The sequence below is a fragment of the Aquarana catesbeiana genome, linkage group LG09 (assembly GCF_042186555.1).
Source record: "Aquarana catesbeiana isolate 2022-GZ linkage group LG09, ASM4218655v1, whole genome shotgun sequence".
Lineage (NCBI taxonomy): Eukaryota > Metazoa > Chordata > Amphibia > Anura > Ranidae > Aquarana > Aquarana catesbeiana.
The window spans coordinates 283,777,954-283,804,169 of NC_133332.1; the positions used below are offsets into that span (position 1 = coordinate 283,777,954).

General features: G+C 42.8%; 1 protein-coding gene across 1 annotated transcript in view; it reads right to left on the bottom strand.

The window, feature by feature from the left end:
• ADGRD2 (adhesion G protein-coupled receptor D2) overlaps positions 1 to 26,216 on the bottom strand; it is a 1,056,485-nt gene that overhangs the window by 752,246 nt on the left and 278,023 nt on the right. The window contains exon 13 of the mRNA XM_073600363.1: positions 15,480 to 15,538. Within this exon, the coding sequence (XP_073456464.1) occupies positions 15,480 to 15,538 (59 nt within the window). The remainder of the gene's footprint in view (positions 1 to 15,479; positions 15,539 to 26,216) is intronic.

A 26,216-nucleotide genomic window follows, 5' to 3' on the forward strand; every position in this document is an offset into this window, starting at 1 on the left:
ATTATTACCTAACTAGTTCCTAGAATTATGTTTTTGTTTATTCTAATCTGAAGCAATACAACGTCAATTTTATGAGTTAACATATCTAAACAGTTACATATGAATAAAATATGTAATTGTTTACTCTAAAAGGGTTAAAATCCCAAAATAATTCAAACTATCTTCATCAATACCAAAGTTATTAACAGTACCTTTCTAACTGAATTATTTAGCCTAGGGCAAGAATAACCATATACAACCACCCTGGAATAAATAATTTCAACAAAAACTATATTCTGCACTCCAATTAATGAAACATCATTTTGATGTCTTTTGACATAGCACTTCTCTCCTGTAAGCGGAAGATCCGTGTACCCCCATTAGCCCTCCTCATTCTCCCAACCATATTATGTGGGAGTGTGACGAAGGCATTTATTCCCCTGAGAGAGATATTTATTCTCTTTCACGGGTAAATTGTGATTACTTGCAAAAAATAATTTATACAATGTATCATCTAATCTCATATGTTTTTTGTTTACTCTTTACTCCAGAATTCACTGGTTTCTTTTCTATCTATTCATCTCTTCAGTCCACACAGGTTGATCTGCGCAGTCAGCTCTGCATAACAAAAAGTAAGTCAAAACTATTTGATCTATTGCCATGGCACCACTGAATATACTTTCCCTGAATGTTCAGGGAATAAATGTCCCTCAAAAAAGGACCAAAGCCTTCCGTACTTTCCATAACAAGAAGGCTCACATAGTATGCCTCCAAGAAACACACTTCACCAAAGATTCTACTCCAAAATATATTTCTCCTTTTTATCAACAAATTTACACGGCTTCTGCCTGTACCAAGCAAAGGGGAACTCTAATTGCATTTCACCGATCCACACCATTCACCTTATCAGAAATTAAAGACCCAGAAGGTAGATACCTGATACTCATGGGTTATATAATGGATACAGCAATCACGGTGATTTCCTACTACGCTCCTAACAAACAACCTACACCATTCCTCTCACATATATTACAAGTGATTAATACACACAAAATAGGAACAGTGATAATGTGTGGGGATTCGAACCAGGTCCTCCTCCCATTTCTAGATAAATCACCTTTTACACCATCCAAAATAACCTCTAGATTACCTTTTTCTCAACTTCTTTCCAAATACAATCTGGTAGATTCATGGAGAGAAAGTAACCCAATGAAAAAGAAATTCACTTATTTCTCGCACCCTCATCAAACCTTCACCAGAATAGATCATATTTTTCTAACAATAGGAATGATACCAGAAATTATTGCATCAGATATAATTCCGATTCTGTGGTCTGACCATAATGCAGTATACACTACTATAGCCTCAGCCATACCAAATGCGCATGACCCAACGTGGTACATACCGGACATAATGCTCAAACACCCACTACATCAGATGGCCATTGAACAAGCTTTAAAGGAATACATATCAATTAATAATACAACAGACATTTCCCCAATAACACTGTGGGAAGCTCATAAGCCTGTCTTGCGTGGTACAATACAAAGACAAATGGCACTATTTAAACGGGAACGCAAAAATCTAGCAAAAAAACTAGAACTCAATTTTAATGCAGCCTACATATCATTTCAAGATAATCCATCTCAGAGTACAAAATCTCATCTGGAAAAATCTAGATTGGAATACGATCTATTTCTCACTGAGTCAGTTGATAAATCCCTCAAACGCTCCAAACACAATTTCTACATGAATACAAACAAACCAGGTACATATTTGGCTCGGGCATTAAATTCAACTAACAAATCTTTCAAACCAATACGTTTGAAATTATCAAAAAATGTTTACACTTGTAATCCAGTTAAAATAGTCCATAAATTTCACTCACATCTCGCAACTTTATACAAGACAAACAATGAATTTAATCCTACAGAAGCTGAATCCTTCTTCTCAAAAATAACCTTACCTGAGTTATCTCAGAATCAAAAAAGCAGTTTGGATGAGCCTATAACTATAGATGAAGTTGCTAACGCCATAAAAGACCTAAAACTTAACAAAAGACCAGGCCCAGATGGCTACTCGGCTTTATACTATAAAACATTCTCAGAAATACTCTCTCCCATTCCCACTGAAACTTTTAACAAACTTCTAGATGGACATTCTTTTCAGCAAGAAACACTAATGGCAATTGTTTGTATGATCCCAAAACCCCTTTCTGATGATACTTCCTGTGTGAATTATCGGCCTATCTCTCTGTTAAACCTCGATATTAAATTATTAGCAAAAATAATAGCAAAATGCCTCAATAGCATTATAGGGAAATTAATACATAGAGATCAAGTAGGCTTCATGCCAAATAGACAGGCAGGCGATAATATACGCAGGGCAGTGTTATTGGCACATATTGCTAAAAAACGGAAAATCCCTTTATGTTTTCTATCTCTCGATATTAAGAGGGCATTTGACACAGTATCCTGGCAATATATGCAATATTCATTACAAAAATGGGGTTTTGGACCCCACTTTTTAACATGGATCAAAGCATTATATAATAAACCCAAAGCCTATATAAAATATGCTGGATACAAATCTGAAGCCTTTAATATCGAAAGAGGTACCCGACAGGGTTGCCCATTATCTACCTTATTATTTGCCCTTATACTCGAACCCATGGCCCAATACATCAGAACAAACCAAACTATAACTGGCATTGAAGTAGGAGGTATTACACACAAATTATGTATATTTGCAGACGATATATTACTTTTTCTATCATCACCACAGGTCTCTGGTCCTAACTTAATACCAGCTCTTGATGGATTTGCAGCCCTATCCGGCCTTATGATTAATCCTAAGAAATGCCTAGTGCTTAATATTTCACTCACAAACATGGAATTGATCCCGGCTAGGGCTGCCCTCCCATTCACATGGGCAGAAAAATCAATCCCATATCTTGGAATTCATTTAACAGCATCTCATTCTGACTTATTCTCAACCAATTATCCTCCTGTATTAAGACAGATCACAAATCTAATAAAACAATGGTCGCAACTTCCTTTATCCTGGATAGGGAAGATTAATGCAATCAAAATGACTATTCTACCCAAATTGCTTTATCTATTCAGGGTCCTCCCTATTCCAATTCCTTCCTATTTTTTGAGAATAGTACAAAAAAGAGCAACTTCGTTTATATGGGGCTCTTCTAAACCACGTATACCTATACACACACTACATCTTCCCAAAAATAAAGGAGGCCTGGGATACCCTAATTTTACTAACTACTACAGAGCAGCACATTTGGCCAGTCTGTCCAAATACCATGCAAAACAGGAAATCCCATTATGGGTATTTATAGAGGCTTCAGAAAATGACCCTCTATTAATATCAAATTTATTATGGCTTGATCCTAAAGACCGCTTTAAAATTCATAATCCCATAGCTAAACACTTCTTATCTCTCTGGGATAAACTAAAAACCAAATATCAGTTACAATCTCCACACAATCCTCTCCTTTCTTTTATCAGAAATCCGGCCTTTTATCCAGCATGGATCTACCCAAATTCTTTTAAAGCTTGGACAACATCAGGCATTCAGACACTAAATGACTTCATAGCATCTAAATCATTCCTTTCATTCCCATCGCTTAGAGAAAAATATGATCTACCAAACTCTGAGATATTTAGATATCTCCAAATCAAAAATTTCTATACACCATTCCTAAAGGGGGATACACCATTATCCCAATTATCCATTTTTGAATCAATCTGTACAAAAGATCCATTTGCTAAAGGTACAATTTCATCACTTTATAATCAATTATATGGAGTAGCAAATCTTAATAGACCCTCTTACGTTCAGAGGTGGGAGGAGGACCTGGGACGAACTTTAGAAGACACGGACTGGTCTAACATATGGCTCACATCTAAGTCATCTTCACCCAGCATCTTAGCACTGGAGACAAATTATAAAGTCCTAACTCGCTGGTACCTTGTACCCGCTAGAGTGGCAAAATATTCACCTAATACCTCAACTCTTTGTTTTCGAGGATGCCCAGAAATAGGCACATATTTACACATATGGTGGACGTGCCCAGTAATCCAAACCTTCTGGAAGGAAGTCTTCGTGATTGCATCTAAAATATTTAAAAAAATAATACAACCAGATCCATATTTAACTTTACTTAATCTAAAACCGGAATGGTTAACACTCTCTCAATTCAAACTTATGATCCAACTAATAACGGCTGCAAAACAAACAGTGGCCAAGGCATGGAAATCTCCTACATTGGTACTAGCAGAAACAATTCACAGAATGAATAATACAATGTCCCATGCTAAGATGGTAGCCATCGATCAAAATCAAATTCCAAAATTTGAAAAACTTTGGCATCCTTGGATAAAACAACAGTTCCTGTCAAACTTCAATGACTCTGTCCTGTTGCCATGGTAACAGATTAAATGACTTACAGAGACACCCATTCTAAGGCTTCAAAGAGAACTAAAAAGAATAATAAACTGACGAGCGGGACAACCTTGTGGACCATACCTCTACCTTTCAACCCTTTTTCTTCTTTCTCTTTCCTTTTCTCCACCTTACGATTAAAGCTCATTATCAGAATTTATTTGACCTATATACACTCTACTTGTAAACAATATGTATAGTAGGTATAAATCATTTAAATACCTACAAAAGTAACTAAGGAAATGATATATATCTTTAATTTAGGTTTACGTGAACCCAATGTTTAATATTTGAAATTTCATGATATTTACCTATATAAACCCTACTGTAAAACAATGAGCTTACTTTATAGATCCTTGTAAACTTACTTTATGTATCTTTATAACATTGTATACTCAATAAACTTCTTTTGACAAGGAAAAAAGACACACGTCCATCAAGTCCAACCTATGTGTGTGATTATGTGTCAGTATTGCATTGTATATCCCTGTATGTTGTGGTCATTCAGGTGCTTATCTAATAGTTTCTTGAAGCTATCAATGCTCCCCGCTGAGACCACCGCCTGTGGAAGGGAATTCCACATCCTTGCCGCTCTTACAGTAAAGAACCCTCTACGTAGTTTAAGATTAAACCTCTTTTCTTCTAATTTTAATGAGTGGCCACGAGTCTTGGTAAACTCTCTTCTGCGAAAAAGTTTTATCCCTATTGAGGGGTCACCAGTCTGGTATTTGTAAATTGAAATCATATCCCCTCTCAAGCGTCTCTTCTCCAGAGAGAATAAGTTCAGTGCTCGCAACCTTTCCTCATAACTAATATCCTCCAGACCCTTTATTAGCTTTGTTGCCCTTCTTTGTACTCGCTCCATTTCCAGTACATCCTTCCTGAGGACTGGTGCCCAGAACTGGACCGCATACTCTAGGTGCGGCCGGACCAGAGTCTTGTAGAGCGGGAGAATTATCGTTTTATCTCTGGAGTTGATCCCCCTTTTAATGCATGCCAATATTCTGTTTGCTTTGTTAGCAGCAGCTTGGCATTGCCTGCCATTGCTGAGCCTATCATCTACTAGGACCCCCAGGTCCTTTTCCATCCTAGATTCCCCCAGAGGTTCTCCCCCCAGTGTATAGATTGCATTCATATTTTTGCCACCCAAATGCATTATTTTACATTTTTCTACATTGAACCTCATTTGCCATGTAGTCGCCCACCCCATTAATTTGTTCAGGTCTTTTTGTAAGGTTTCCACGTCCTGCGGAGAAGTTATTGCCCTGCTTAGCTTAATATCGTCTGCAAATACAGAGATTGAACTGTTTATTCCATCCTCCAGATCGTTTATGAACAAATTAAATAGGATTGGTCCCAGCACAGAACCTTGGGGAACCCCACTACCCACCCCTGACCATTCTGAGTACTCCCCATTTATCACCACCCTCTGAACTCGCCCTTGTAGCCAGTTTTCAATCCATGTACTCACCCTATGGTCCATGCCAACCGACCTTATTTTGTACAGTAAACGTTTATGGGGAACTGTGTCAAATGCTTTTGCAAAATCCAGATACACCACGTCTACAGGCCTTCCTTTATCTAGATGGCAACTCACCTCCTCATAGAAGGTTAATAGATTGGTTCGGCAAGAACGATTCTTCATGAATCCATGCTGATTACTGCTAATGATATCGTTTGTATTACTGAAATCCTGTATATAGTCCCTTATCATCCCCTCCAAGAGTTTACATACTATCGATGTTAGGCTAACTGGTCTGTAATTCCCAGGGATGTATTTTGGGCCCTTTTTAAATATAGGAGCTACATTGGCTTTTCTCCAATCAGCTGGTACCATTCCAGTCAGTAGACTATCTGTAAAAATTAGGAACAACGGTCTGGCAATCACTTGACTGAGTTCCCTAAGTACCCTCGGATGCAAGCCATCTGGTCCCGGTGATTTATTAATGTTAAGTTTCTCAAGTCTAATTTTAATTCCGTCCTCTGTTAACCATGGAGGTGCTTCCTGTGTTGTGTTATGAGGATAAACACTGCAGTTTTGGTTACTGAAGCCCCCCGATTCACTCGTGAAGACTGAGGAGAAGAATAAATTCAATACCTTCGCCATCTCCCCATCCTTTGTAACCAGATGTCCTTCCTCATTCTTTATGGGGCCAATATGGTCTGTCCTCCCTTTTTTACTGTTTACATACTTAAAGAATTTCTTGGGATTTTTTTTGCTCTCCTCCGCTATGTGTCTTTCATGTTCTATCTTAGCTGTCCTAATTGCACCTTTACATATCCTGTTGCATTCTTTATAAAGTCTGAATGCTGAGGATGATCCCTCAACCTTGTATTTTTTGAAGGCCTTCTCCTTTGCTTTTATATGCATTTTTACATTGGAGTTAAGCCATCCAGGACTTTTGTTTGCTCTTTTAAATGTATTACCCAATGGGATACATTGGCTAATGCCCTTATTTAATATGCTCTTAAAGCAAACCCATCTCTCCTCCGTATTCTTTGTTTCTAATATTTTATCCCAGTTTATGCCTTTTAGCAAGGTTTGTAGTTTAGGGAAGTTGGCTCTTTTGAAATTCAGTGTCTTTGTATTCCCTTTATGTTTCCTATTTGTATGATTTATACTGAAACTAATTGACCTGTGATCGCTGTTACCTAAATTGCCCCGTATTTCCACATCCGTGATCAGGTCTGTATTGTTGGTAATCAGTAGATCCAGTAATGTTTTATTTCTAGTTGGTGCGTCTACCATCTGACCCATAAAATTGTCCTGCAAGACATTAAGGAACTGGCGAGCCTTAAATGAATGCGCGGTTCCCTCCGCCCAATCTATGTCTGGATAATTAAAATCCCCCATTATGACAACACTACTCCAATTTGTGATAGGAGATCCGTCTCCACTTCCTCCCTCAGGTTTGGGGGCCTATTACATACTCCCAGTATTATTTTCCCCTTAGCTTTATCCCTTTGGAGCTCTACCCATAAGGATTCCACCTCCTCTCTAGCTCCCTCAGTGATGTCATCTCTCACATTCACTTGTACATTATTCTTGATATATAGGCATACCCCTCCCCCTTTTTTACCCTCTCTATCCTTGCGGTATAGGGTATACCCTTAAATGTTTGCCAGCCAATCATGAGAGCTGTTGAACCAGGTCTCTGAAATTCCCACAAAATCCAAATCCTCCTCGTACAACAGTATCTCTAGTTCACCCATCTTGTCCGCCATGCTCCTGGCATTGGTGAACATGCCACATAGTTTAGACCGGTCGCATATTGTCTTCGTATTGGGTGTTTCGAGATTGCAACTAGGACTTGCTACTATACTCACCTTGTGTTTTTGTGCTTTGGTTAACCTACCACTAATGCCCCCAATACTACCCTCTGGAATATCTTCCGCGCTGGCTATCTCTGCCTCTGGACCCTCCCCCCCATCGCCTAGTTTAAAAACCCCTCTAACTTTTTGGCCATCTTCCTTCCCAGCAGATCTGCACCCTCCTCATTTAGGTGCAGTCCGTCCCTTCTATAGTACCGGTTACCAACTGAGAAGTCGGCCCAGTCCACCAGGAACCCAAACCCCTCCTTACTACACCAGCTCTTCAGCCACTTGTTTACTTCCCTAATCTCCCTCTTCCTTTCTGGTGTGGCTCGATGTACCGGTAGCATTCCTGAGAATACTACCTTGGAGGTCCTTTTCCTCAATATAGCTCCTAAGTCCCTAAAATCGTTCTTTAGGACACTCCATCTGCCTCTGACTTTGTCATTGGTGCCAACGTGCACCATGACAGCCGGGTCTTCCCCAGCCCCTCCCAGTAATCTGTCCACAAGATCCGTGATGTGCCGAACCCGAGTGCCCGGTAGACAACATACTGTTCGGCGCTTCAGGTCTTGGTTACAGATTGCCCTCTCTGTCCTTCTAAGAATTGAGTCCCCTACCACCAGAATCTGTCTTTCCTTTCCCTTTGCTGCCCCCCCACTCTCACTGGAGGAGTTCTTCCCCCGGCAGCTAGGAGAGTCCCTCAGCTCCAGCAGTGCTGGCCCCTGACTGGTTTCACCAATGTCACTCAAAGTAGCGTACTTATTGGGATGCTCCAGTCCTGGATCGGCCTCCCTGGCACTTCCCCCTCTACCCCTCCTGACTGTCACCCATCTACTCTTTGCTAGTGCCAGCACCTCTTTGTCTCCACCCGCCTCTGTGCTGGCCCCTGCCGGCACCTGCCGTGTACGTTCCTGGCTCTCCTTTAGTATGGAGGGACTTTTCAGTGCTGACAGTTGCTTCCCCAGATTCAGAACCTGGGCTTCCAGGGAAACAATGTGCTTACATTTTGCACAGCAGTATTCAACCCTCGATCGGATGATCAAGGAACGCATACATGCGGCAAGATGTACAAAGAGTCGCCTGTCCACACCCGCCGGGCATCGTACCTATTAAATTTAGTGAGGATTGGGGATTTTACCCTGTCCAAATTACCTAACAGCTAGCTTCCTGGCACTAATACTCAAGACAATACACAAGTACACAACAAGACAATACACAGGTACACAAGACAATACACAGGTACTCACAGACCTACGTGCAATCGCAGAACAGTCGCAGACCTATGTACACTCGCAATACTCAAGTATACAATACACAATACACAAGTACTAACGATCCACACACTCTACTCAGACAACACTCATGTACTCACACTACACAGGTACTATGACCCCTGTTATAATCTCCTGTTTTAAACTCTGGTTTTAACTCACCACTTAGAAAAGTTCCACTTGGTTTAAGTTCCTACAGCTTCACAATGAGCAGGCTCAGGATGAGTCCTACACACAGTTATATAGACTGCAGGTACCTGTGAGCAATCACCCCCTCCCCCTACTTAATAGCCTGAAGGAACCAAAGAAGAAAAAAAAAAAAAGCTATTTAAAAAGTGACAGAAAAAGCTAATTGAAAAGCTAAAAGGAAAAGCCCCAAAAATGCTACCCAGCAAACAAAAAGTAAAACTTGTTCACTCTCCCTCTGGTTTTAACTCACCACTTAGAAAAGTTCCACTTGGTTTAAGTTCCTACAGCTTCACAATGAGCAGGCTCAGGATGAGTCCTACACACAGTTATATAGACTGCAGGTACCTGTGAGCAATCACCCCCTCCCCCTACTTAATAGCCTGAAGGAACCAAAGAAGAAAAAAAAAAAAAGCTATTTAAAAAGTGACAGAAAAAGCTAATTGAAAAGCTAAAAGGAAAAGCCCCAAAAATGCTACCCAGCAAACAAAAAGTAAAACTTGTTCACTCTCCCTCTGGTTTTAACTCACCACTTAGAAAAGTTCCACTTGGTTTAAGTTCCTACAGCTTCACAATGAGCAGGCTCAGGATGAGTCCTACACACAGTTATATAGACTGCAGGCACCTGTGAGCAATCACCCCCTCCCCCTACTTAATAGCCTGAAGGAACCAAAGAAGAAAAAAAAAAAAAAAAAAAGCTATTTAAAAAGTGACAGAAAAAGCTAATTGAAAAGCTAAAAGGAAAAGCCCCAAAAATGCTACCCAGCAAACAAAAAGTAAAACTTGTTCACTCTCCCTCTGGTTTTAACTCACCACTTAGAAAAGTTCCACTTGGTTTAAGTTCCTACAGCTTCACAATGAGCCCACTCAGGATGAGTCCTACACACAGTTATATAGACTGCAGGCACCTGTGAGCAATCACCCCTCCCCCTACTTAATAGCCTGAAGGAACCAAAGAAGAAAAAAAAAAAAAGCTATTTAAAAAGTGACAGAAAAAGCTAATTGAAAAGCTAAAAGGAAAAGCCCCAAAAATGCTACCCAGCAAACAAAAAGTAAAACTTGTTCACTCTCCCTCTGGTTTTAACTCACCACTTAGAAAAGTTCCACTTGGTTTAAGTTCCTACAGCTTCACAATGAGCAGGCTCAGGATGAGTCCTACACACAGTTATATAGACTGCAGGCACCTGTGAGCAATCACCCCCTCCCCCTACTTAATAGCCTGAAGGAACCAAAGAAGAAAAAAAAAAAAAAAAAAAAAAGCTATTTAAAAAGTGACAGAAAAAGCTAATTGAAAAGCTAAAAGGAAAAGCCCCAAAAATGCTACCCAGCAAACAAAAAGTAAAACTTGTTCACTCTCCCTCTGGTTTTAACTCACCACTTAGAAAAGTTCCACTTGGTTTAAGTTCCTACAGCTTCACAATGAGCAGGAACCAAAGAAGAAAAAAAAATGCCACTCAGATTATAGATACCTTCACCCTTGCAGCTAGAGTATGCTAGACTATGTCCAGTTCTGGAAATGGAGCGATTACAAAGAAGGGCAACAAAACTAATAAAGGGTCTGGAGGATGTTAGTTATGAGGAAAGGTTGCGAGCACTAAACTTATTCTCTCTGTAGAAGAGACTCTTCTACAGAGAGGGGATATGATTTCAATTTACAAATACTGTACTGGTGATCCCACAATAGGGATAAAACTTTTTTGCAGAAGAGAGTTTAACAAGACACGTGGCCACTCATTAAAATTAGAAGAAAAGAGGTTAAACCTTAAACTACGTAGAGGGTTCTTTACTGTAAGCGCGGCAAGGATGTGGAATTCCCTTCAGCAGGGAGCATCGATAGTTTCATAAAAACTATTAGATAAGCACCTGAACGACCACAACATACAGGGATATACAATGTAATACTGACATATAATCACACACATAGGTTGGACTTGATGGACTTGTGTCTTTTTTCAACTTCACCTACTATGTAAACTACTAATACTCACCTCAGCTCCAGCAATGCAGTGTCCTCAAGCTCCGTGTCCAACATTTTCGGACGGCCAACTTCTGGGTCTCTAATGCTGGCCACTGTCATTGGCCGGGCGGGGATGATGTCACTTCCATGCATGCTTGGGAGTTCACACAGATTCAGCATTTCGGAATACAGTACAGTACAGTACAGTGAGCTACATGTGCTACAATGGATGTTTCTTCTGCATTAAAATCCTGCCTGTTCCCTCTTTTCATTAGAGAAACAACCATAACAGTTTTAACTAGATGGTACTATACACCTTCTAGAATACATATGTTTGCTGATTCTTCAGAAAATTGTTTTAGGGGTTTTGCAACCAAGGGCTCCTATCTACATATTTTTTAGAGCTGTGAAATAATTCAACCAATCTGGCAGAAAATATCTAGGATGGCCTCACAAATCATATCTAGTTCTATTACTCTTTCTCCTTTAATATGTTTACTATTTGCTCCAATTTTGTGATTTTCCTCCTCTTCAGTACAATTAACACTATGGGTCATTGCATTTAATTGGAATAATCCTTCTGTATCTTTCTCACAAATTAAAGACAGAATTAATGTCATTATGATAACAGAAATAATTTCATACGATTTTTGATTCCATGCACATTTTCCATGCAAAATGGAATGTCTGGATTTCCATTATGAAGACTATAACTGACTAGATTTTTTATTTTTCCTTTTGGTATAATCCAACAAATTTTAAGAAAAGATCTGTTATATAACTATATTCTATATTGTATTCTATTTTCTAGATATGCCCTATTTTATGTTTATTTTTTTCCCTCTATTTCTACTATATTATATGTAAAAATATATACGGTTTCTCTGTATACAGATATTTTGGTATGCTAAAGACAGTCATGTTGAATACTAAAATTATATTATGGTATAATATTTACTGTTTTACAATATCTCTAAATAAACAGTTTGTAAACACAAAAAAAAATGAAACCCTGCCTGTTCTGCCAATTTTATTTACATAGGCTACAGTTCCACTTTAGGCCATTACCGTTTTAACTGAATTCTTGTCACGTCTTGAAGGAACAGGTTCCAGTTATGCTGTCTGTTGTGTTTAATACACAGGCCATTGCTGAATTAAAGAATGTTGCAGTTGTGGTTTAATTATTATTATTATTATTATTATTATTATTATTATTATTATTATACAGGATTTATATAGCACCAACAGTTTGCGCAGCGCTTAACAAAATGAAGGCAGACATTACACTTACACAACAATTTGGTACAAGAGGAATCAGAAAGAAAGCCCTGCTCATTAGAGCTTACAATCTAAAAAGGGAGGGTAAATTGATACAAAAAGTAATAGCTGTGGAGGGGTTAGCTGATAGAGGAAGTAAAACAGTGTATTTGTTAGAAGCAGGGTAGGCTTCTTTAGAGAAGAGTTTTCAGGGATCATCTAAAGATGGATGGATTAGGGGACAGTCAGACAGATTGGGGTAGGGAGTTCCAAAGGATGGGAGAAGCTCTGGAGAAATCCTTGAGGTGGGCATGGGAGGAGGCAACAAGGGAGCTAGAGAGCAGGAGGTCTTGGGAGGACCGAAGAGAGCGGCTTGGTTGGTATTTTGGGACTAGGTTAGTGATGTAGCTGGGGGGAGAGTTATGGATGGCTTTGTAAATTGTTAGTACTTTAAATTTTATTTGTTGGGTGAGTGTAAGCTAGTGAGGGGATTGGCAGAGAGGGGTGGAGGACACTGAATGATTGGTAAAGGTGGATGAGTCTTGCAGCGGCATTCATTATGGACTAAAGGGGGACAGTCTATGTAAAGGTAATCCAATGAGGAGGGAGTTGCAGTAGTCGAGGCAAGAGATAACCAGGGAGTGAATTAGAAGCTTGGTGGTGTCATTAGTTAAAAGGGGGCGTATTCTGGAAATGTTGCAGAGTCTAAGGCGGCATGATTTGGACAGGGACTGGATGTGGGCCTGAAAGGACAGTTCAGAGTCTAAGGTTACCCCTAGCATCCTGGCATGTGGGGACGGACTGATAGATATGCCATTAATCTTGACAGAGTAGTTGAGGGAAGGGGCACGTGGGGAAGGAATATTAAGAGCTCGGTTTTAGATAGATTCAGTTTGAGGAAGTGGTTTAACATCCAGGCTGATATGTCTGGTGAGATAGGTAGGATTCAAACCAATGGAGAGTGCAGCCATGGAGACCAAGCAAATTGAGTTTTTTGAGGAGGGGGGGGTCAACCATATCAAAGGCAGCGGAAAAGGTCCAAGAGTTATGCCCCGTACACACGGTCGGACTTTGTTCGGACATTCCGACAACAAAATCCTAGGATTTTTTCCGACGGATGTTGGTTCAAACTTGTCTTGCATACACACGGTCACACAAAGTTGTCGGAAAATCCAATCGTTCTGAACGCAGCGGCGTAAAACATGTATGTTGGGACTATAAACGGGGCAGTGGCCAATAGCTTTCATCTCTTTATTTATTCTGAGCATGCGTGGCACTTTGTGCATCGGATTTGTGTACACACGATCGGAATTTCCGACAACGGATTTGGTTGTCGGAAAATTTTATATCCTGCTCTCAAACTTTGTGTGTCGGAAAATCCGATGGAAAATGTGTGATGGAGCCTACACATGGTCGGAAATTCACACATTTTCTGTCAGAAAATCCGACCGTGTGTACGGGGCATAAGAGTACGGAATAATGATCGTTGGTTTTGGCTATTAGCAAGTCATTCTTGAGTTTTAGGAGGGCAGTTTCTGTGGAGTGCTGTGGGCGAAATCCCGACTGAAGGAGATCAAGAAGGTTATTCTCAATGAGGTGGTCACTCCGTCGGTGGTCGACTAAACGTTCAAGGAGTTTGGAGGCAAAAGGGTGGAAAGCGATGGGTTTTAGGTTGTTAAGATTGGTGGGGTCCAGTGAGGCCTTTTTTGGTATGGGAGTGACTAGCACATGTTTTAGAGGGTTGGGGAAGATTCCAGTAGAGAAGGAGAGGTTGAAGATATGAGTTAAAGAGTGTAGAATAGAGCTAGATGGTGACCATAGTATTTGAAAAAGAACAGGGTCCAGGGGGCAGGAGGTTAGGTGGGTGTTAGAAAAAACTTTGGTGACTTCCTCTATAGTAGCTGGGTTAAAAGAGGGAAGTATTGATTGTGCAGGAGGACAAGGAGTGTAAAGTGAGGGAGATATCTGTAGAGTGGAGATCTCAAGACGAATTGTCTCAATCTTATTTTTAAAGTGATTAGCAATCTCCTGGGCAGTGAGTAAGTTAGTGGATAGAGGTAATGGAGGACGAAGTAGAGTGGTAAAGGTAGAAAAGAGTTGACAGGGACTGCGTGAGAAGGTGTTAATGAGAGTGATAAAGTAGGTCTGCTTGGCAGTGTGAAGGCAGGAATGGTATTTTTGGAGGGCAGATTTATATTGGCTCAAATCTTGCTGCAACTGAGTCTTACGCCACAGATGCTCAAGAGCACGGCTATGTTTTTTGAGGCTTCTGGTATTGTCTGTCTGCCAGGGTTGTAGCAGTCGGGGCCTGATTCTGTGTCTAGTGAGGGGGGCGAAGGTATCCAGGGGGGATGACATTAAACTGTTGTAGACAGAAGTGGCTAGGTAGGGGCAGGACAAGGATGAGATTTTTTCGTAGAGACAATCTGTAGCAGAAAAAAGAAGAGAAGGGTTAAGATGACAAAGGTTTCTATGGGTAATAGTTTGGTAGTTGGAAGGCAAGGAGGAGGAAGATAAGGAGAACGTGAAACTAATAAGGTGGTGATCAGAGAGAGGAAAAGGAATGGTGGAGAGGTTGAGTGGAATGCATAGGTAGGAGAATATGAGGTCAAGGCAGATGCCAACAGAGTGAGTAGAAACGTGTGTCCATTGTTTTAGGTCATGAGAGGAGGTTAGGCTCAGCAGCTTAGAAGTAGCAGGAGTGTTAAGATTAACAGGGATGTTGAAGTCACCAAGAATGATTGGTATAATTTCTAAACTGGAGAGCAAAAAATATAAGTTGTATCCAGGGAAAGCACACTTATTTCACTGTTTATCTGTGTGTAACACATGCTACACAAGACCCTAGTAGAACATCCTATCACAGAATGCAACACACTGACCATTTTCATCTGGTTGAAAAAATATATTAAACTAAATGAAAATGTGTTTGCAGAATCTGCCATGCTAAATAAAATAGAAAATGTTACTTAAAAAAATCATTAACATATTAGAATCCACCCCACAAGAGAAATCATCAATTTGTATGAAAAAAACTCTGCACATGAACTTACCGGATGCTAAAATCCCAAAAGGCACAAATAGGAATCTGTTTCCGCTTCATTACCTCATTCTGTGAGACAATGTAATTTGACTTAGTTATAAATACTTCATACTTCCCTTTAAATAGCACAGCTGTTGCATTGACATAAAAAAGTACAAGACTATTACAGTCATTTACATAATGCTGATAATTTATGCAGAACTTTATATACTATACATTTATATCAGTCCCTGCCCTCAAGAACCTTGCAATCTAAAGTCCTTAGCACACATACTGGGGCATACCAGTTAACCAACCAGCATGTCTTTTGAGTGTGGGAGTAAACATTCTGCTAAAACTTTTGTGAATCAGTACTGCTGGGACATTGAAGAAGGGGACATATCCGAAAGCTTGTCCTGAAAAACTGTATGTTAGTGCAAATAAAAAAAGTATCATGGACAGTACTCAATTGTCTCTGGAGTACTAGAGTATCCAGATAAAACCCACACATACACAGTAAGGACATGTAAACTCCATGCAATTTACATCCTGGATGAGATTCAAACTTAGGACGTCATTTCTGCAAGGCAGAACCACTAAAATAAGGTGTTTTGCTTTTGTGAAGATATTCCAGTGCTGTCCACAAAGGGGCATACAGTATATCTCATTGAAAGATTTGATGGAACTGACATCACAAAGACCCATCATAATCTCTGATCTCCCTAATCAGCCGTAATGGGAATTTGCAGCACATGCAGTTAAAACTTATTTTTATCCAGACCATAATAATCTGCTTGCATTGAGGCTTTTCAACACATGTTGAAGAAAGTTAATGCCTGCATAGCCTGATCCTTACCTAATCATCACAAGTAATGTTTCAAGTTGTTGAATCCAGTTTGGGACATGTATGAGTACATAAACATCAGTGTCCATTCCATGTATTAGATTTGACTATTTTTGCTCATGACCTAATAATTTCCAAGCCTACTGTCATACACAGGGGGATTCATAGGAAGTGTCTAAGACACTCTTTTGAATTCTGATGTGTCTTCACACAACAAATGTTCAGGCAGGCGACAGATTAATGCAACTGTTGTAGACGTGTACATGAATCCAGAACATGCAACGTGTGGAAAGTGCACTGAAGCTAGAGTAACCATATGGACACTCCGACACTCCCACCACTACACCTGTCACACAGATAGTGCAGCAGCCAGGAGTTTTATATCTGGGGAGGCAGAGTCTGATGGTAATTCAGACTAGGGCTTAAAATTTCAAGTCCTGAGCTAATAGCCAGGTCTCAATGGTTACTCGACACCAGCCAACCCTGCCCCTAATTCTGCCCCTGAACACATTCTCATGAAATGACACTTACATTTTTTTGCAGAATTAAGTTATAAAAATAAATATTAACAACTTTATCCGTGCCCCCAGCAGCATTGATGGACACAGGTAGGCTGCAACCTACCTGTGTCCATCAATGCTGCTTCACCTGTGTCCATCAATGCTGCTTCACCTGTGCCCAACAATGCAGCCTCACCTGTGTCCATCAATGAAGCCTGCCCATGTCCACCAATACAGCCTGCCCGTGCCCACCAATGCAGCCTGTCCGTGCCCACCAATGCAGCCTGCCCGTGCCCATCAAGGCAGCTTGTACCCACCATGCAGCCTGTGCCTACCAATGCAGCCTGTGTCTAACAATGCAGACTGTGCCCACCAATGCAGCCTGTGCCCACCAATGCAGCCTGTGCGGAGGCAGAGCCTGATGGTAATTCAGACCAGGGGTCAAAGGGTTACTAGCCAGGCCTCAAGGGTTACTCGCAACCGGTTGCCCCACCCAACCCCACCCCTAATTACACCCCTAAACATGTCCTCATAAATTATCTCATGAAATGACATTTAAATGTTTTATACAGAATTAAGTTATAAAAATAAATATTAACTACAACTTTATCTGTGTTCATCAGTGCTGCTTCACCTGTGTCCATCAACGCTGCTTCACCTGTGTCCATCAATGCTGCTTCACCTGTGTCCATCAATGCTGCTTCACCTGTGCCCAACAATGTAGCCTCACCTGTGTCCATCAATGCAGCCTGCCTGTGTCCATCAATGCAGCCTGCCCGTGTCTATCAATGCAGCCTGCCCGTGTCTATCAATGCAGCCTGCCCGTGTCCATCAATACAGCCTTCCCGTGCCCACCAATGCAGCTTGTCTGTGCCCACCAATGCAGCCTGTGCCCACCAATGCAGCATGTGTCTAACAATGCAGCCTGTGCCCACCAATGCAGCCTGTGTTCACCAATGCAGCCTGTGCCCACAAATACAGCCTGTGCCCATTAATGCAGCCTGTGCCTACTAATGCAGCCTGTGCCCACCAATGCAGCCTGTGTCCACCAATGCAGCCTGTGTCCACCAATGCAGCCTATGTGCACCATGCAGCCTGTGTGCACCATGCAGCCTGTGTCCATCAATGCAGCCTGTGTGCACCATGCAACCTGTGTGCACCATGCAACCTGTGTCCATCATGCAGCCTGTGTTCATCAATGCAGCCTGTGCCTACCATGCAGCCTGTGTCCACCATGCAGCCTGTGTCTACCATGCAGCCTGTGCCCACCATGCAGCCTGTGTCCACCATGCAGCCTGTGCCCACCATGCAGCCTGTGTCCACCATGCAGTCTGTGTCCATCAATGCAGCCTGTGCCCACTATGCAGCCTGTGTCTACCATGCAGCCTGTGCCCACCATGCAGCCTGTGCCCACCATGTAGCCTGTGCCCACCATGTAGCCTGTGTCCACCATGCAGTCTGTGTCCATCAATGCAGCCTGTGCCCACCATGCTGCCTGTGTCCACCATGCAGCCTGTGCCCACCATTCAGCCTGTGCCCACCATTTAGCCTGTGCCCACCAATGCAGCCTATGTCTAACAATGCAGCCTGTGCCCAGCAATGCAGCCTGTCTGTACAGGGGAAAAGAAGAAAGGAACAGGAGTGCCGCCCGGATGATCAGAGCATGAGGAACACAGCGATAACAGCTTTCATTTCAATTGCTGTGTTCCCCATCGCTCGCCGTCACATACAGCCCCTTCTCCTGGCTGGGGAACTTTGATAGACAGATCACCCATCCTGGGATTGGTTGTGTGATCTGTCTATCAAAGTCCCGGGACCAGGAGGAGGGGCTGTATGTGACAGTGAGCGGCAGATCACAGCAATTGAAATGAAAGCTGTTATCACTGTGTTCCTTGCACTCTGATCATCCGGGCAGCTCTCCTCTCTCTTCTCCTCCACGACCAACGAGAGAAGGACTTCCATTCAACCCATGCTGCTGACGTTGCTCGCCCCCCTGCTCCAAGGCAGCCCTTCCTTACCAGCCCTCAAATTCCACTCGCAAAATTGGAGCAGGTGAGTGGAATTTTTGAGGGCTGATTCAGACACTAGTTATCCATCAGGTCCTCTTCACATGGTAATGAATGCAGGCAGTGGGTGAATCCTTAGTCAATAGCCTGCTATTGGCTATAGAATCCACCCACTGCCTGCTGTCATTCACGAGGAGAGCGTGCACCTAATGGGGAATTACTGTTCTGGATTCCTGGATTGTCCCGGTATTTCAACACAATCCTGGCATACTATGTACCTGGACCTTGTGCTGGGCTTGTACCAGCTCCATGTAGTTTCTGTGATCCCCTATCCAACAACATCTGCATATTCACAGCAGAAAGAGAAGGAGGTACAGTGTGGACGGAAAGTATTCAGACCCCCTTAAATTTTTCACTCTTTTCTTATATTGCAGCCATTTGCTAAAATCATTTAAGTTCATTTTTTTTCCTCATTAATGTACACGCAGCACCCCATATTGACAGAAAAACACAGAATTGTTGACATTTTTGCAGATTTATTAAAAAAGAAAAACTGAAATATCACATGGTCCTAGGCATTCAGACCCTTTGTTCAGTATTTAGTAGAAGCACCCTTTTGATCTAATACAGCCATGAGTCTTTTTGGGAAAGATGCAACAAGTTTTTCACACCTGGATTTGGGGATCCTCTGCCATTCCTCCTTGCAGATCCTCTCCAGTTCTGTCAGGTTGGATGGTAAACGTTGGTGGACAGCCATTTTTAGGTCTCTCCAGAGATGCTCAATTGGGTTTAAGTCAGGGCTCTGGCTGGGCCATTCAAGAACAGTAGTTGTTGTGAAGCCACTCCATTATTTTAGCTGTGTGCTTACGGTCATTGTCTTGTTGGAGGGTAAACCTTCGGCCCAGTCTAAGGTCCTGAGCACTCTGGAGAAGGTTTTCGTCCAGGATATCCCTGTACTTGGCCGCATTCATCTTTCCCTCGATTGCAACCAGTCGTCCTGTTCCTGCAGCTGAAAAACACCCCCCACAGCATGATGCCGCCACCACCATGCTTCACTGTTGGGACTGTATTGGACAGGTGATGAGCAGTGCCTGGTTTTCTCTACACATACCACTTAGAATTAAGGCCAAAAAATTCTATCTTGGTCTCATCAGACCAGAGAATCATATTTGTCACCATCTTGGAGTCCTTCAGGTATTTTTTTAGCAAACTCCATGTGGGCTTTCATGTGTCTTGCACTGAGGAGAGGCTTCCGTCGGGCCACTCTGCCATAAAGCCCCAACTGGTGGAGGGCTGCAGTGATTGTTGACTTTCTACAACTTTCTCCCATCTCCCGACTGCATCTCTGGAGCTCAGCCACAGTGATCTTTGGGTTCTTCTTTACCTGTCTCACCAAGGCTCTTCTCCCCCGATAGCTCTGTTTGGCCGGACGGCCAGCTCTAGGAAGGGTTCTGATTGTCCCAAACGTCTTCCATTTAAGGATTATGGAGGCCACTGTGCTCTTAGGAACCCTAAGTGCATCAGAAATTTTTTGTAACCTTGGCCAGATCTGTGCCTTGCCACAATTCTGTCTCTGAGCTCTTCAGGCAGTTCCTTTGACCTCATGATTCTCATTTGCTCTGACATGCACTGTGAACGGTAAGGTCTTATATAGACAGGTGTGTGGCTTTCCTAATCAAGTCCAATCAGTATAATCAAACACAGCTGGACTCAAATGAAGGTGTAGAACCATCTCAAGGATGTTCAGAAGAAATGGACAGCAAAGGGCCTGAATATTTAGGACCATGTGATATTTCAGTTTTTCTTTTTTAATAAATCTGCAAAAATGTCAACAATTCTGTGTTTTTCTGTCAATATGGGGTGCTGTGTGTACATTAATGAGAAAAAAAATGAACTGAAATGATTTTAGCAAATGGCTGCAATATAACAAAGAGTGAAAAATTTAAGTGGGTCTGAATACTTTCCATCCCCACTGTATATACCTAGACAGGCTTTAGTGCAAGGTAACTGTTGCCCACAACCTCAATGTTTACCCTGCTGCACCACTGATATCCTTTGTACCACTGGCCAATATTTCTCCCCACACCCTCTGGGCACTATTGTTCTCCTCCACCTCCCTACAAATACTATTAACTCCCCCTCACCCATATCTCTAGCTGGGCACTATTTCTCCCTCTACCCCTGTCTGAGAAATATTGTTCCCCCATCCTGTGCTGGGCACTATTGTTCCACCCATCTCTGCTGTCAACACTATTGTTACCCCCCCAATGCCTATTGTGCCTTCCACCCTCTACTGGGCATTACTGTTCCGCCCTCCCCCTGCTGAGCACAAATATCCTCTTCACCCCTCAAGCATCAATGTCACCCCTCACCCCCCACTGAGCACCACAGCATTCCCACTATGCCCCACTCAAGCAAATGCATCTCTTTTTCCCTCATTGACCACAGGTGTCAAGACATTGTTCCTCCCACAGTTAACATCAGGCATTTTTCTTCATACTGACAACTGCATTCTTTCTTTCTACCGAATACTGACTTTCTTATTCCCACTGATCACCAATACTGGCTATTTTTTCCTCCCACTATACCAGGCTTTTTTCCCTGACTGTTAACACCAGGGTGGAGTCTAGCCTGTCTGATGTGGGGGTGCAGAAAACTGGAGCGCTTTGCACATACCCCGAACCAAACTCCCAAAAAGGCGAGTAGCACAGGGGGAGCCCAGCATCAAATTGGCCACCCTGGGAGGAGAAGTCAGGCCCAAGAGAATGGGACCATGGTAACTATACCATCAGTGGGCTCAGCAGCAGCAGGAGGAGGCCCAGAAAAACAGCAGGTCCAGGGTATAGAGGGGGCAACAGGGGGAGGGCAGTGTGACCCAACCAATGAAAAAGAGCCATCCCTAAACGACATTTTCTTGGCTGTTAATAGCTGTAAACAATCAATTAACGAACTGTCCGAGCAGCTTAAGGGTATTAGGGATGAATTGTTAACTGTCAAGGGAGATGTGCGCGCAGTATGCATACGAACAACAGCATTGGAGGAAAGGTTCAGTCAAATGGAGGACGAGGTATTTCCTTTAAAGCAAGAAGTAGCACTCATGAAAATTCAGCTGAGGGACTGCCTACAGCAAATGGATAACATGGAAAACAGGTTGCGCAGGGAAAACCTGAGGGTACTTGGGCTCCCAGAGGGCTGTGAGGGTAACAACCCCATCAAATTTATGGAGGAGTGGCTGAAAGAGAAATTCGGCAGGGATTCATTCTCAAATACCTTCGCCATAGAGCGCGCACATAGGATAGCTCCCAGGACCTCAACTCCAGGGGGTCATCCAAGGCCTTTTATTTTTAAACTTTTATGTTTTCGTGACAAGGTCACTATCCTGCAGAAGGCAAGAGAATTAAGAAACATCCAGCATAATGGTGCCAGGATTTCGATATACCCGGACTTCTCCCCAGAGCTACAGAGACAAAGAGCCAAATTTGGAGATTGTAAAAGGAAGCTTCAACAACTAAGAGTTAACTATGCGCTATTGTACCCGGCACGGTTGCGTGTCATGGCCCTGGGGGAGGTCAGGTTCTTTTCCACCCCTAAGGATGTCTCAGTTTGGTTAGAGAAGAATGAAGAGAGAATAAGATGGGGAGAAGAATCTTAGACATTTTTTTTTTTTTTTTTTTGTTGGACATTGTTGCTTTTTTTTTTTTTTTTTCTTCTCTCTCTCCTTTTCTCAGCTTTTTGTACTATATTTATTGTTTTTTAGAATATAAACAGGAGTGGTGTGGGGGGAGGGGGGATGGTAGGGGATTAAATATAAATAGAAGTGATAAATGCATATATATTAGTATCAATAAGAGGTATTAGTTTAGTTTTAAAATTATTAGCACATTAATTATAACATTAATAAGGGTAACACTCAGGGGATAGTTCCCCTCTTACTAGGTTTGGTGCACAGCTTTTTTCTTTTAGCCTTAGAGAGTTTTTGAAGGTCACTATAGAAGCCTGAGGGGTAGGCCCAAATTTGGGCTCAGGGGTTTGGGAAAGAGGGGGGGAGGGGGGGTGGGGGGTGCTGGGGGGGGGGAGGGGATCGGCGGGTGGGGGGAGACTTGGAATAGGGGGGTGCTCACTGAGGGAAGAGTGGGGGGGAGTATGGTTATGGATGGATGAATGTTGGTCTAGCCTATCACAGCAAAGGGACATAATTATAAGTAGGGTTACTCACAATGTTCACAAAAGATGGTGGTTTAGCTTATTAGGAGATATGTGTGTGGTAAGGTCACTAGACCCAAGGGTCGATGATAACTGAAAAGAGGTGTAATAAAACCCCAGGAGGTGGTGGAAGGGTCAATATATGTGCATGGAATGTAAGGGGGATTGGGGATAATCTTAAAAAACAGACAATTTTTTCAATAGCCAAGAGGAGGAAAGTCAAAATACTTTGCCTGCAGGAGACCCATTTGGTAAAGGATTCAATTAAAATCCTAGACAATATGCAATTTCAGACACAGTATCACTCCACCCACTCCTCTTATTCTAGAGGGGTGAGTGTATTGATAAGTACTGGCTTGCCCTTCTCCTGCAGTCAGAGTAAGGTGGACGAATACGGGCGGTATATCTTTCTTTCCTGCATGATAGAAAATAAAAGATTTGTGCTGGCCAACGTTTATATCCCTCCCCCATTCAGCATGGCAATACTAGATGACTTAGCCAGTTTTATCATGAACTCCCCCGGGACCCCAGTCATAGTGGTGGGTGACTTCAACATGACAATGGACAACAGTATAGATAGGTTTCCCCCTAAAATTGGACCTAGAGCGGCACCTAAGAGCCCCCTTTTGCAATATTGCGATGAAATAGGACTGGTAGATATCTGGAGGAGGAGGCATCCTGGGGTGAAGCAATACTCATGCCACTCCAGGACCCATGCCACTTTATCCAGAATCGACCTGGTTCTGGGAAACGAGGAAGCATTAAACGTAGTGGAGGAAATAACATATGAGCCAAGGGCCGTTTCGGATCACACGCCTGTTATTACTGTTGTGAAGGTAGGAGAGCACCATAACAGGGGGAGCTGGAAGGTCAACCCCTTTTGGCTTGACTTAATAGGAGAAGAGGAGAGAATGAAGGAGAACCTATCGGAGTTTGTTAGAATAAACCTGGGCTCGACCTCAGTGGGGATTGTTTGGGACGCCCTGAAGGCATATCTCCGGGGAATACTAATTCAGAAAATCGCATTTAATAAAAAGCAATCGCGAGCAGAAGAACAAAAAGCTAAAGAGAGTGTAGAAGTAGCAGAAGCGCAGTACATAGGCATACCATCCCAATCCAGCTACAAGCTCTGGGTGGAGAGACAGGACAAGTACAGTAGGGTGCTCCGGGAAGGGCTGGAAAAGAGGAGATTATTTCAGAGGCGGAGCTTTTTTGGTGAGGGGGAGCGAGTTGGGAAGGCCCTATCTCTAATAATCAAGGCTAATGGCCCCCTAGGCACAATAGCAGCAATCAAAGGGGGGGATGGAGTATTGAAAAAAACTACTCCCGATATACTGTGTGAATTTAGGACATACTTTGAGAAGTTATACAGCTCTAATAGAGTAAATGTGGAGGCTGAAATGCAGTTTTTTTTTCAGGGGCTAAGAATAACCCCATTAACAAGTGAAGATAGGGAAATGCTGGATGCCCCACTGACCCTTGCAGAATTGCAGAGGGCAGTGGGGGACATGGCGGGCCAGAAGTCACCGGGTCCTGACGGCCTGCCCATAGAAGTATTTAAAAAATATGGGGAGGTATTACTGCCCCTACTCTTGGAGGTGTTTAACGAAGCCAGGGATGACGGGGTTCTGCCACTGTCCATGTTAGAAGCTATAATAATAACCCTGTTGAAAGAAGGGAAGAACCCAATAGACATGACCTCATACAGGCCTATCTCGCTCTTATGTTCGGACGTGAAGATTCTAGCAAAAGTAATGGCCGCAAGGCTGAATAAGATAATTTCCAAAATAATACATACGGATCAGACTGGGTTTATCCCGAATAGATCTACAAGTACGAACATAAGACGAGTATACCTGAATATGCAAATACCGGTGGTAAACAGTGGGGGGAGAGCGGCTCTTTCATTGGACGCGGTCAGAGCCTTCGATTCCCTGGAATGGCACTACCTGTGGAGGGTTTTAGCGGAATACCAGTTTGGCCCTGGGTTTGTCAAATGGTTACGGCTGTTACATAGTGGCCCGAGGGCCAGGGTTAGGATCAATGGCCAGTGCTCGGAGGGGTTCCAGCTGAGCAGGGGTATGAGACAGGGGTGCCCTCTGTCCCCCCTGCTCTTTGCCCTGGCAGTTGAGCCTTTGGCGATAGCCCTGAGAGCGGCGCAAGGGGTGCAGGGATTTAAAAGAAAGAAGGGGACGGACAAGGTAGCTATGTATGCGGATGACATCCTGCTGTTCTTGGCAGATACGCAGAACTCATTAAAAACAGCCATAGGGATAGTTGAGGAATTTGGCGTTTTTTCCGGGTTGCTGATTAACTGGGAGAAATCGGTAATTTTACCCATAGATCCGTTGAACGAACCTCTCCCTCGTCAGGTATCCCAGGTTAAAATAGTCAGCCAAATGAAATATCTGGGTATTAATATAACCAATGATCCAGGGCAGTATATATCCGGTAACTTAGTCCCACTTATGAAAAAAATGAAACAGAAGTGTCGGGTGTGGGGCCGCTTGCCCCTCTCGGTTGTCGGACGCTGCAACCTGATCAAGATGGTCTGGCTACCCCAACTTTTATATGTCTTGCAGAATGCCCCTGTGTGGATTCCTGGGCACTGGTTCAAAATAATGGACAGTGTGTTTAGAGAACTTATCTGGAGGGGTGGGTCGGCCAGGATCAGTTTGCGGACATTGCGACAGCCAGAGGAGAAGGGCGGCCTGGCAGTACCGGATCCATATGGATACTTTCTGGCCTCCCAATTGCAGCAAATGGGAGGCAGTAATAGGCCATGGGAGGAAGGAGTGGCTGGTAGCGTCTTGTGGAACGACATCGGCCATGACACGATCGTAGAGGCACTAGAGGCAGACGCATTTAGCACTAAATGTCCCACTACCCAACTGATGGTTAAGGCGTGGGTACAAGCCAAAAGAACACTGGGATATACGGGCTTTGCGGAATTTTCCCCACTTTGGGATAACAACAACCTCAAGGAGCTTAAAAAAATGGGACACTTCGTGGAGTGGGACCGCCAGGGTATCCATTGCCTGGCTCAGGTATATAAAGAGGGGAGGTTAAAATCTTTTAAAGAGTTGGTAGAGGAGTATGCAATCTCTAATAGATCTTTTTATAGGTATTTGCAACTCAGACATGCCCTAGAGGCACAATTTGGGAAGGAGGCGCCAGTGTGGTGCGAAATGACCTCTTTGAGAAAGCTTATTGAT